The sequence below is a fragment of the Sapajus apella genome, unplaced genomic scaffold (assembly GCF_009761245.1).
Source record: "Sapajus apella isolate SASKATOON/1434 unplaced genomic scaffold, GSC_monkey_1.0 scaffold20, whole genome shotgun sequence".
Taxonomy (NCBI): Eukaryota; Metazoa; Chordata; class Mammalia; order Primates; family Cebidae; genus Sapajus; species Sapajus apella.
Window position 1 is genome coordinate 3,603,032 of NW_022436960.1, and position 12,867 is coordinate 3,615,898.

At 41.1% G+C, this 12,867-nt stretch overlaps 1 protein-coding gene across 14 annotated transcripts in view; it reads right to left on the bottom strand.

Annotated features, from left to right (window-relative positions):
• The window catches only part of EML1 (EMAP like 1), a 205,113-nt gene that overhangs the window by 103,319 nt on the left and 88,927 nt on the right, over positions 1-12,867 (bottom strand). The window contains exon 1 of one of the 14 annotated variants that reach the window (XM_032287437.1): positions 6,510-6,515. The exons of 12 other annotated variants lie outside the window; for them this stretch is intronic. Coding sequence is in view for 1 of the 2 variants with exons in the window: in XM_032287433.1 (XP_032143324.1) it covers positions 5,136-5,151 (16 nt within the window). In the remaining variant the exon portion in view is untranslated. Of the gene's footprint in view, positions 1-5,135; positions 5,286-6,509; positions 6,516-12,867 lie in introns of those variants that run through there. One more of the 14 variants, XM_032287433.1, reaches the window with a different exon arrangement.

Consider the following 12,867-nt stretch of genomic DNA (forward strand, 5'->3'; position numbering starts at 1 on the left):
TACTTTTTAAAAAATGCCATCAACTTCTGCTTCCAGCCAAGATGGAGTAACAGTGGTTAGATTACCATCCTACCTTAAACAGCTAGAACAGTCAAAATATATTAAAGGTCAGCTTTCAAACACCTGGACACCAGACGATGAGGAAGCGTGATCAATAAAAGATGGTAAACAAAAGAGGTGAACCCTAGGACTAGCCCAGCAGATATTCTGGAGTTTTCAGGATGTGAGGCAGGGAGGGAATCCAGGTGGAGCCTAAGTCTCCCTAAGTTGCAAAGACACACAGCTGGAAGTCCAGGACAGTCAAGACAATTGGGGTCAGCAGGGAAAGTAATGGAGAAGAGAGCATTATGAAGAGAAAAAACGTCAGGGGTCTGCAGAGAATACCCCACACACACACACACGCCCCTAGCCCTCAAGTCTTCTGGTGAGTATTTAACAGCATTTACATGTAAGGAAATTACCCAAGCCTGAGAAAAAAAATCATCCAAAAAAAAATTAGAACAATTACCAGAGCTCAGGTAGAGCTAGGAATAGTTCCTGACACCCTGAAACCACAGGCAGAGTCGAAAACCTCATAATCCACAGTCTCATGGAAGGAGAGGACTCAGAGGATGTTGCCTGAGACTAAACCCTACTCTGGTCCCCCTGGCAAGCTTAAGTGCAAGACCCAGAAGGATCAAAATGTCTCCAAGTAACCATCCCCAGAACAAAGCTCAACATATTTACAGGAATTCAAAAATATCCAGCACCCAACAAGGTAAAATTCACAATGTCTGACCTCCAAGAAAAAAATGACTGGACATTCAAATATGCATAAAAATATGACCCAAAATAAAGAAAAGAATCAACCAAGCAAAACTAACCCAGAAATAACACAGACAATAGGATTAGTAGATAAGAACAACTAAATAGTTATTATGACTATACCATGTACTTTCAACATCTTACTGCAAGTCCTAGCTAGTGCAATAAGTTAAGAAAAGGAAGTAAAAGGTATATATACTGGGAAGGAAGAAACAGAACTGTCTGTTTGCAGATGGCACAAATGTCTATGTAGAAAATCCCAAAGAACTGACCAAAAAAAAAAAAAAACAAAAAACTTCTTTTATAACACTGTTACATGATACAAGGTCAACACAAAAAAGTCAACTACTTTCCTAAAAACTAGCAATGAACAATTGGAATTTGAAATTTTAAATATAATACCATTTACAATAGTACCAGAAATGAAATAGGTGGATATAAATCTAACCAAATATTTACAGGATTTATATGTAGACAACTAAAAAAATAATAATAAAAAAAATTAAAGAAGATCTAAAGAAATGGAGAGATATTCCATGTTCATGGATTATAAAACTCATTACTGTTATGATGTCAATTCTTCCCAATTTGATCTACAGATTCAATGCACTCCCAATCATAATTCCAGCAAGCTACTTTGTAAATATCAACAAAGTAAATTAAAGTTTATATGCAAAGGCAAAAGACCCAGAATAGACAACACAACACTGAAGAAGAGCAAAAAGTTGGAGAACTGATACTTCCTAACTTTAAGACTTATAAAGCTACAGTAATTAAGACATCATGTAATTGATGAAAGAACAGACACAAAGATCAATGGAACAGAGAGTCCAGAAATAGACCCACACAAATACAGTCAACTAATCTTTGACAAAGGAGCAAAGGCAATTCCACAGAGAAAGGAGAGTATTTTCAGCAAAAGGTGTTGGAAATATTAAATGCCCACATGCAAAACAATGAGTCTAGACACAAACCTTACACCTTTCACAAATACTAACTCAAATTAGGTAGAAAGAAAAATTAGAAAGTATTTCTAACTGAATGAACATAAAAACACAGCATATCAAAATTTGTGAGATGTCACTTGGAAAGAAATTTTTATCACCCAACATCAACATTAGAAACAAAGAAAGGAGAAGGAGGTAGAGGTTAGGGGCTGGGGAAGGAAACATCTCAGCATCCGTAAACCAAACCTTCAGAAACTTAAGCAGAAAAAAAGGAAGCAATATACATTAGAGCTAAAATCAATGAAACAGGAAAAACAAAAGAGAAAATTAATGGAATGTAAAGCCAGTTCACTGAGAAAATAAATAAAATTTGTAAACCTGTAGCCAAATTGATCAAGGAAGAAAAGAGTAAGGACATACAATATCAAAATCAGAAATAAGAGAACTGACATTACTACTGATCTATGGATGTTAAAGGATAATGAAATATTTTAAAAAAACTTTACACCAATAAATTCAATAACTTAGATAAAATATATACATTCTTGAAAGAAAAAAAAGTACCAAAGCTCATGCAAGAAGAAATAGATCTAAAGAGCCCTATTAAAGGAACAGAATTTGTAGTTAAAAAGCTTTTCACAGTCTGGGCGCAGTAGCTCACACCTGTAAATCCAGCTCTTTGGGAGGCCGAGGCAGGCAGCTTGCTTGAGCTCAGGAGTTTGAGACTAGCCTGGGCAACAAATAAAAACCCCATCTCTACAAAAAAAAAATACAAAAATTAGCTGGGTGTGGTGGCACGCACCTCTAGCCCCAGCTACTAGGGAGGCTGAGGTGGGAGGATTGCTTGAAGCCAGGAGGTAGAGGTTGCGGTGAGCTGAGATCACTCCACTGCACTCCCGCCTGGGCAACAGAGTCACGCCCTGTCTCAAAACAAAACAAAAACTCATCAGAGTGATTAAAAAAAAAAAAAGATTTAAAAAAAGCAATTGAAAAAACAAAAACAAAATCTTTCCACAAATCACTGATAACCTCACTGGTGAATTCCACCAATATTTCAGGAAAAAAAGAATATTAATTCTACACACTCTTTCAGATAACTGATAAGGAAGAAATATTTCTCAACTCATTAGGCCAGCATTACACTAATCTCAAACTCAGACAAACACATTACAAAAAAAGAAAATTACAGACCAATATCCTCATGAAAATAAATGCAGGCTGGGCACGGTGGCTCACACTTACATTCCCAGCACTTTGGGAGGCCAAGGCAGGTGGATCACCTGAGGTCAGGAGTTCGAGACCAGCCAGACCAATATGGTGAAATCCCATCTATACTAAAAATACAAAAATAACCAGAGGTGGTGGGGTGCACCTGTAGTCCCAGCTACTCAAGAGGCTGAGACAGGAAAGTTGCTTGAACCCAGAAGTCGGAGGTTGCAGTGAGCTGAGATCGCACCACTGCACTCCAGCCTGGGCAACAGAGACTCTGTCTCACAAAAAAAGCAAACATTTTCAAAATTTTAGGAAATCAAAGTCTTATATAAAAAAGAATACATCATGACTTATCAATAGGTTTATTCTAGGAATGCAAGATTGGTTTAACATTCAACTATCAATGTAATCCGTATTTACAAATTGAAAGAGCAAAACAATGTAATCAGGTCAACAAATGCAGAAAAAGCATTTGACAACATCCAATATCCATTCTTGATAAACATTCGGTAAACTAGGAATAGAAAAGAACTCCACAATCTGATGTAGGGTGTCTATAGAACACCTACAACAAATATCAAACATTTCAGTATTGTCTTGGAGGTTTTAGTGAAAAATAAAAAGAAACAGACACTCTCTAGATTAGAAAGGAATAAGTAAAACTGCCTTTGTTCGCAGATGACATGGCTATCCGACTAGAAAATCGATGGTATCCACAAAGAAGTTACCAGAACTAATAAGTAAATTTATCAAGGTTGCAGGATAGAAGATCAACACATAAAAATCAACTGTATTTCTATATACTTGCACCAAACAATTGGGCCTATTTACAATGTTATCAAAGATATGAAATGCTTAGTGATAAATATAGCAAAAGATGTTCAAGATCTGCACACCAAAAGGTAACACAGCTTTTTTTCTCACAAAACACTGCTGAGAGAAATCAAGACTACCTAAATAAACAGAGGATATACTGTGTCCATAGGTTGGAAGACTCATTGTTAATTACTGTTAAGCTAACAATTTTCCTTACATAAAAATTTAATCCATACATTCAATGGAATCTTAATCAAAATCCCAGCAGGATTTTTGTAGAAACTGAATAGCAGATCCCCAAATGTATATGGAAATGCAAAGGCCTAGACTAGCCAAAACAACTTTGAAAAAGAGCAAAGTTGAAAGACTTATCCTGCCCAACTTAAGCGACACTCATCAAGACAATGCAGTCATGGTATAAATAGATCAACAGAATAGAACGAAGAGTTAAGAAACAGACCAATACATTTATGGGCAACTGATTTTTAACAAAAGTACAAAGTCAATTCAGTAGGGAAAAGACAGTCTTTTCAACAAATTAGGCTGGAACAATTTCATATCTAAACCCCCACATGCAAAAGAACCTCAATCCATACATTGCACCATACACAAAAATTAATTCAAAATGGATCACAAACCTAAATGTAAGACACAAAACTATAAAACTTGTAGAAGAAAACTGAGGAGGAAATCTGTATAATCTTGGTTAGGCAAAGATCTCGTAGATGTGACAGCAAAACCCCAATCCATAAAAACAAAATCAAACTTGCTGGGTACCATGCCCTATGCTCACTACCTGGGTGTCAGATCAACCATACCCAAGCCTCAGCTTCATGTAATATACCCAGGCAGCAACCTGCACATGTACCCCTTGAATTAAAATAAAAGTTGAAATTATTTTTTAAAAAAGAGGTAAATTCGATCTAAGAACTGCTTTTCAAAAGACACTGTTAAGAGAGTGAAAACATAAGCCACAGAACAAGAGAAAATATTTACAAATCATATATCTGATAAAGAACTTGTATCCAGAATATATGAAGCACTCTCAAAGCTCAAGAAAGTGAATAACCCAATTTTAAAATGAGGCAAAAGATCTGAACAGAGACTTGGCCAAAGAAGATATACAGATGGCAAATAAGCATATCAAAAGGTGCTCAACATCGTTAGTCATTAGGGAAATGCAAATTAAAACCGAAGTGAGTTATCACCTCGCGCCCCTTAGAAGGTCTGAAAATAAAAAGACGGACCACACCAAGTTTTGGTGAGCATGTGAATCAGCAAGTGCATCTCTGACACGCGGCTGTGGGAATGTCAGATGGTACAACCACTTTGGCAGACAGCTAAACACACACTCACTGTTGGGTCCAGCCATTCTATGCCTAAGTACTTCCCCAAGAGAAATGAAAGCCTCCGTCCATACAAAGACATGGACACAAATGTTAAAAGCAGCTTTATTTGTAATAGCCAAAAACTACCGGGACATTTGGGAAACAGTCCAAATGTCCATCAACAAGTAAATGGATAAACAAAGTGTGGTAGGTCCATACAATGGCACCCAGCGATAAAAACATATTAACACTAATACAAGCAACAGCACGGATGAATATCAAAATTGTGCTGGGTGAAAGCAGCCGGAAAATAGAGTACATTCTGTACGGTTCCAGTTACATAAGATTACACAAAATGCAAACTAATCAATAGTGACAGGTCAGTGGTTGGAGTGGAGGGGGGCAGGGGGGCTGACAAAGGGGTACAAAGAGACTTTAGGGGCGATGAACATCTTCATTATCCTGATTGTGGTTCTGGTCTCATGAACATACACAGATGTCAAAACTTATCAAATTGTTCATTTAAATATGCTCAGATTATTAAAAGTTGATACCTCAAGAAAGCTTTTTTGTTAAGGGGAAGAATCAGCACACACACACACAAAAATCCCATCATTCAGTAAAAAATGAAAAGAAAAAAAACTGTGTATTTGTTAATGATTCCAGCAAGCCTACTCAACTGTTGGCAGATACCATAAAGCCTTCATGGAATGAAGCAGGATATTAAAAATAAGAAGATATCCAGTTTGTACAAGGGAAAAAAAGATGTATTGAACTGTTTTTGGACCTATAGGTTGCAGCAGACTTTTTTCTTCAAGAACTAGTTCATTAAAAAAAGAAAATAGCTGTATTCCAGGCCAGTACTGGCACGTTTCAGCAGCCAGCACAGAAGTATATGCCTTCCACCATTTTACTCTCTTAGAATAGCTTTCAAAATCACGCTGAAAATTCCTCATGCCAGATTCCACACAGGATGAGAAGCCCTGGCCCACAGCACTGATGGGAGCAACAGGAGTGATGCCAATGAGCCCAGGGAAGGGCGAGGGCCCCTGCCGATAATACCTGTCCCCGTCCCTGGAGCAGCTGCACTCAAGCCTTGCCCTCTTTCCGTTCAGTTCAGAGAGTGAGACTCTGACTGGACGGTCAATGGAATCATTTTGTTGCATATTCACATCTACCCAAGGTAACATTTGCCTTTCCACCTCAAAGCCCTTCTCCAAATCCCACACCAAAATACACTGGAAAATATTGCTCAGAGTACGTTTATAAAACATTACCACTTTTTAAAGAGCAATCACATAACACGAATTGACAATCTAGTTCTCTAATTTTTAAAATGCATTTGAAAAGGATTTGAGTTGTTGAATTCTCCAGAGTGAAAATTTGAGATTTAGAGAGGCACTGAGAGGGCCCTGAGGTGACACAGAACAGGATTCTTGGTCCAGGTAACACAGGTGGCTGAGTTTTAAAGAATCAAAAGGAGTTGGTCAGAGAGAGAAAAGCGGCATCTGACAAAGGGCCCAGTCTGGACAGTGGTCCTACATCATCAGCAGTCTGATTCTTTGAGTTCTGTTTGAAGTATAATCCAAAATGGGCGCGGTGGCTCACACCTGTAATCCCAGCACTTTCGGAGGCCGAGGAGGGAAGATGAACCTGAGGTCAGGAGTTCGACACCAGCCTGGCCAACATAGCGAAACCCATCTCTACTAAAAATACAAAACTTAGCTGGGCGGGGTGGTGGGTGCATGTCATCCCAGCTACTCGGGAGGCTGAGGCAGGAGAACTGCTTGAACCTGGGAGGCGGAGGTTGCAGTAAGCCGAGATTGTGCCACTGCACTCCAGCCTGGGTGACGAGAGCTAGACTTTGTCTCCAAAAAAAAAAAAAAAAAAAATACTATAAAAAAGTGCAAGAAAGCCGAGAAAACAGGAAGGAAGAGAAAATGATGATTAAAATAACATTGTCAATCTAGCACCGTCAGAGAATAAGCTTCCTAGAAAGCCAGGTGACAGGAAGGGTTCACCCTTTTAAGTAGCACCCTTTTTTCCTTTAAATTGTAATCATTTTGTTCAGTAACAAAAAGATAAACAACCCAATTTCAAAATGGGGCAAAGACCTTAAACAGATGTTTCTCTAAGAAGATATACAAATGGCCAATAAGCACATGAAAAGACGCTCAACATCACTAGTCATCACGGAAATGCAAATTAAAGCCATAATGAGCTACTCCTTCACACATACTAGAATGGCTATCATCAAAAAAGTGAAAATAACAAGCATTGGCAAGAATGTGGAGAAATTAGAACCCTCCTGCACTGCTGGTGTAAATGTAAAATGGTACAAGCCATTGTGGAAAACAGTTTGGCAGATCCTCAAAAAGTTAAACAGGATCACCATAGGATCCTAAAAACAGGGGCTTGAACAGGTATTTCAAACCCATGTTCAGAACAGCATTATTCTGAAGAATAACAACAACCAAAAGGTGGAAACAACGCAAGTGTCAGTGGATAGATGAACAGATAAACAACATGTGACCTGTCCATATAATAGAGGAATAAAATGAGTTCTACAAAATAGGCAAATTCCCAGAGACAGAAAGCAGACTGCAGGCCACCAGGGGCAGGGAGGTGGGAGGGATGGGGAGACGCTGCTTCGTGAGTACTGAGTTTCGGTTTAGTGTCATGGAAATTTTGGAAGTAGACAGTGGTGATGGTTGCACAATATTATGAATGTAATTAATGTCACGGAATTTGTACACTTAAAATGGTTAAATCACAAATTTTGTTACATGTATTTTACCACAATTTAAAAATATCAAATAATTCAACCATTTTGAAAAACTGGCTTTCAAGAAAGTGATATAGTCACTCATGTGTTCACTCAACAAGCAACAATGAAGAGAACCTTCTGGGCCTGAGACTTTGCAGGGTGAGGGACAGACGTTGTCACTCATGAGAGTGCGACGGCAAAGAAACAGGCAGAGGCTCCTCCAAAGGCACCAAGAGGGGCCTGGATGACACAGGACGGGATTCTTGGTCCAGGTGACACTAGTGGCTGGGTTTTAAAGAATAAAAATGAGTTTGTCAAACAGAGAAAAGGAGCACCCGAAGAAGGGCCCAGTCTGTACAGTGGCCCCACATTAACCACGGGGAATACATTCCAAGACCCCCAGTGGATGGCTGGAACTGTGGAGGGCACTGAACCCTGAATACACTGTGTTTCTTCCTAGACAGTTGAACAACACTGGTTTGAACCATGTGGATCCACTTCTATGTGGATTTCTTCCGCTTCTGCCACTCCTGAGACAGCAGGACCAGTGCTTCCACTTCCTCCTCCTCCTCAGCCTGCCTTTATGATGACCTGCTTCCACTAATGGAATCGTAAATACATTTTCTCTTCCTTATGATTTCCTTAATAACATTTTCTTTTGTCCAGCTTATTTCAGAATACAGAATACATATAACATATAAAATTTGTGTTGATCAACTGTTTATGTTATTGGTAAGGCCTTTGGTCAACAGTAGGCTGTTTGTAGTTAACTTTTGGGGAATTAAAAATAGATTTTCAACTGTGTGGGGCTTAGCACCCCAACTCCTATGTTGTTCAAGGGTCAAGTGTACATACATACCTATGGTGACCTATGATGATGTTTAATTCATAAATGAGGCACTATTACAGATTCAGTAATAATAAATAACTAATCATAAAATAGAACAATTATAACAATATGCCAGCATCACTGATAAAATAAGCGTTCCTTGAACACAAAAACTCTGATACCATGACAGTCATTTGATAACTAGACTCCTATTAAGTGACTCATGGTAGGGGCGTCTACAGTGTGAGCGCGTGGGACAAAGGGATGAAACCAGGCAGCACAAACTTTCATCCTGCCACGCAAAATGGCATTCAGTTTAAAACTAAGGAATTGCTTATTTCTGGAATTTTCCATTTAATATTTTCGGACTGCAGCTGACTGTGGGTAACTGAAACTGCAGAAAGCAAAACTGTGGATAATGGAAGACTGCTGTATAAGAAGAGCTAACAGAAATATTTAGAACAAAAGAGCTAACACGCATATGAATTTTTAAAATAAAATGAAATATTGTTGGGTAACACATACATGACTAGAAATCATAAGAAAGCTCGAACTCTCAAACATCTGTGAAATGACCTTAGATCAAGACCTAGGCTGCAAGCATGCTGAAAACTCCCATTCCCTCCACTTGATTCATAGACAAGAATCCTGCAGAGGCAGCATTTAGATACACCAACCACACATGGCGCATCTACCACACCCAGATGCCCTGCCGGGGTCCTCACGGGACCCATGCCTGCGGGTCCGCATGCGCTACAGCGGTGTTAGCTTGCTAGGGCTGCCATGACAAAGTACTACAGACTGGAGGGCTTAACACTCCTGGAGGCCGGACGCCTGAGATCAAGGTCAGCAGGGCTCGTTTCTTCTGAGACCTCTCACCGGCCGTCTTCTCCCCGAGTCTTCGTGTGACCGTCCCTCTCTACGTGTCTGTGTCTTAACTCCTCTTCTTATAAGGACACCAGTCAGACTGGATTAGGGCCTGCCCTAACGGCCACTGTTTAACTTAATCACCTCTTGGAAGACCTATTTCCAAGCGTAGACACATTCTGAGGGACAAGGGTTAGAGATTCAACACATGAATCTGGGACACAACGAAGCCATGACAGAGGGTATTTCTAGAACTCATGCCTACGGGGCCCGGATATGCTGCAAGGGCATTTGCATACCACTACGGCTACTAGGTGCTGCTACTCTGCCGGGGGTACTTCAGGTACTCACACCAGCTACGCTGCCCGGGTACCCACAATACTCACAACTGACGAGGTTCAGCTACGCTACTTTCTTCTGAGGCTCTCTTGCTGGCTGTCTTCTCCCTGTGTCTTCGGATGGTTGTCCCCTCTACGTGTCTGTGACTAATCTCTTCTTATAAGAACACTAGTCAGACTGGATTAGGGTGCAGGGTTAGTCTCTTCTGAGGCCTCTCTCACTGGCTGTCTTCTCCCTGTGTCTTCAAGTGGTCATCCCCCTTTACAGTCTTTATTTACAGTCTGCTAATGGCTCCCTGGGACTGCCCACGGCACTGCTATATTTATTCTGCACTTAGTATGTGTACGAAAGCTGGCGCTGAATGAATGAAAAAAATAAACGAGTGCGTTTACTGACACTCTCAACTAGCTGAAGCCAGTATCTGGAACTGCCTTGAATCGTCTTCGTCTTCTCTTCTCGTGTGCTGAGCTCCACCCTGCTCTGTCCCTAGTCAACATCAAGCCCTTTGTTGCGTAGAATACTCCCAGTCCTGATGAAGTCCTACCACGAGCTCTGTGCCTGACTCACTTCCACTCCTTGGTAGCAGTATGGACTTAATCACATTTATAACATACATGCAATTCTTCAATAGTCTAGTCATTTTTGCTCTAAGGTGTTTCTTTTCTCCAAGAAGCAAGGTGATACTAAAATTGGACCTACCATGGTGTTACACAGCAGTGGCGTTAGTCAATGAGCAAAGAAGTGTCCACTCACAATGGGACAGGAGCTCATTCTCAACAGGCCCACAGGGAACTGTGGGAGGCTGTGATGTGCTGCTTAATGGATGATCCTCCAGTGACCAAACTTGAGCCTCGGGAGGAGTGAGCTGGCAAGACCAGAATCCTAACCCTCCGGGGGAACTGTACAGTGCATCCATATAATTTAGTTCTATACCTTTCTTTCTTTCTTTTTTTTTTTCTGAGCTGGAGTCTCACCCCATCGCCCAGGCTGGAATGCAATGGCAAGACCTCGGCTCACTGCAACCTCTGCCTCCCAGGTTCAGGCAATTCTCCTGCCTCAGCCTCCCAAGTAGCTGGGATTACAAGCGCACCATCATGCCTGGCTAATTTTTTGTATCTTTAATAGAGACAGGTTTCACCATGTTGGCCAGGCTGGTCTCAAACTCCTGATCTCGTGATCACCCACCTCAGCCTCCCAAAGTGCTGGAATTAACAGGCATGAGCCACGGTGCCTGACCATTTCTAACCCTTTCTTGATCAAAATCAATGCACAGGGCTGGGTGCAGTGGCTCACACCTGTTATCCCAGCACTGTGGGAGGCCCAGGCAGGAGGATCACATGAGGTCAGGCGTTTGACACCAGCCTGGCCAACATGGTGAAACCCTGTCTCTACTAAAAATAAAAAAAATTAGCAGGGCATGGTGGCGCATGCCTGTAATTCCAGCTACTAAAGAGGTGGAGGCAGGAGAATTGCTTGAACCTGGGAGGCAGAGATTGCAGTGAGCCAAGATCATGCCATTGCACTCTAGCCAGGATGACAGAGCAAGACTCTGTCTCAAAAAAAAAAAAAAATCAATGCATAGAAGTAGACTTTAAATGCTAAAGACTTTCAAGACATACAAAGGTCAACCTCACAAGAACTCACATTAAGCCAACACAATTGCCTATTGTACAACTGCCCACCAAAGTTCCATTGCAGTGGTTAAGTGTGGATCTCAGCTTGCTTACTGTAAAGTTCAGAGGCGAGACTTTATAAAAAGTCACTGCTTCACTTAACCAAGATGGCTTATATCTCAAATGAATTCTTTTATATGAAAAAAAAACATTTTTTCCCTCATGTCCTCTCTAAGTATATTCACCTGGACTGCTCCCTTTGAAGTCCACGAGCACTCCTAAGGAGAAATCTGTGGCATCTCAGTGGAAAGACATGGCAAAGGGCTGGGGCTAGTTATCAATTCAGTCAACTTGCAATAAGCTCCTATTCAGCACTTGGCATGACTCCAGGTGCTGAGAATAACAGTTCCTATGCTTCAGGCTGACAGGAAAAACACAGAAACGTAAATTTCCATACCATGGTGAAGCTGAAGAAAGGTGAACATGAGACCTGGGGACAGAGAAGAGAGGAGGTGTGGCAGAGAGAGCGGAGTCTCGAGTCAGGACATTCAGTTCCGCCCTTGCTAGCATGTGATCCCAGGCAGCAGCTTGATCTCTCTGAGCTACGTTCCACCCAGCAATCCCCCTACTGCCTGTCTATCCAAAGGAAATGAAATCATTACATCAAACAGACATTGGCACCCACATGTTTATCACAGCACTATTCAAAACAGCAAAGTCATGGAATCAATCTAAGTGTCTATCAACAAAGGACTGGATAAAGAAAATGTGGCGGCCAGGCATCGTGCCTCTCACTTGTAATCCCAGTACTTTGGCAGGCCTAGGTCGGAGGATCATTTGAGCCCAGAAGTTCAAGACCAGCCTGGGAAACATAGCGAGACCCTGATCTCTACAAAAAATACAAAAATTAGCCAAGCGTGGTGGCACATGCCTGTAGTCCCAGTTACTTGGGAGGGTAAGGTAGGAGTATCACTTAAACCTGGGAGGCAGAAATTGCAGTGAGCTGAGATCACGCCACTGTACTCCAGCCTGGGAAACAGAGCAAGATCCTGTTCCAACAAAAAAAAGGAAAAAAGACCCTGGAATACAGTACAGCCATAAAAAGGAATGAAATCATGATGTCTTCTGTAGCAATATGGATGGAACTGGAACCCATTATTCTAAGTGCAATAACTCAGAAGCAGAAATTAAATACTGCATGCTCTTATTCATAGTGGGAGCTAAACAGTGGGTACGCTGAACACACAGTGGAATAACAGACACTGGAGGCTCCAAAAGGGTGGAGGGGTAGGAAGGGTGAGGACTGAAAGGGTAGAGGGTAGGAGGGGTGAGGATTGAAAGGGTG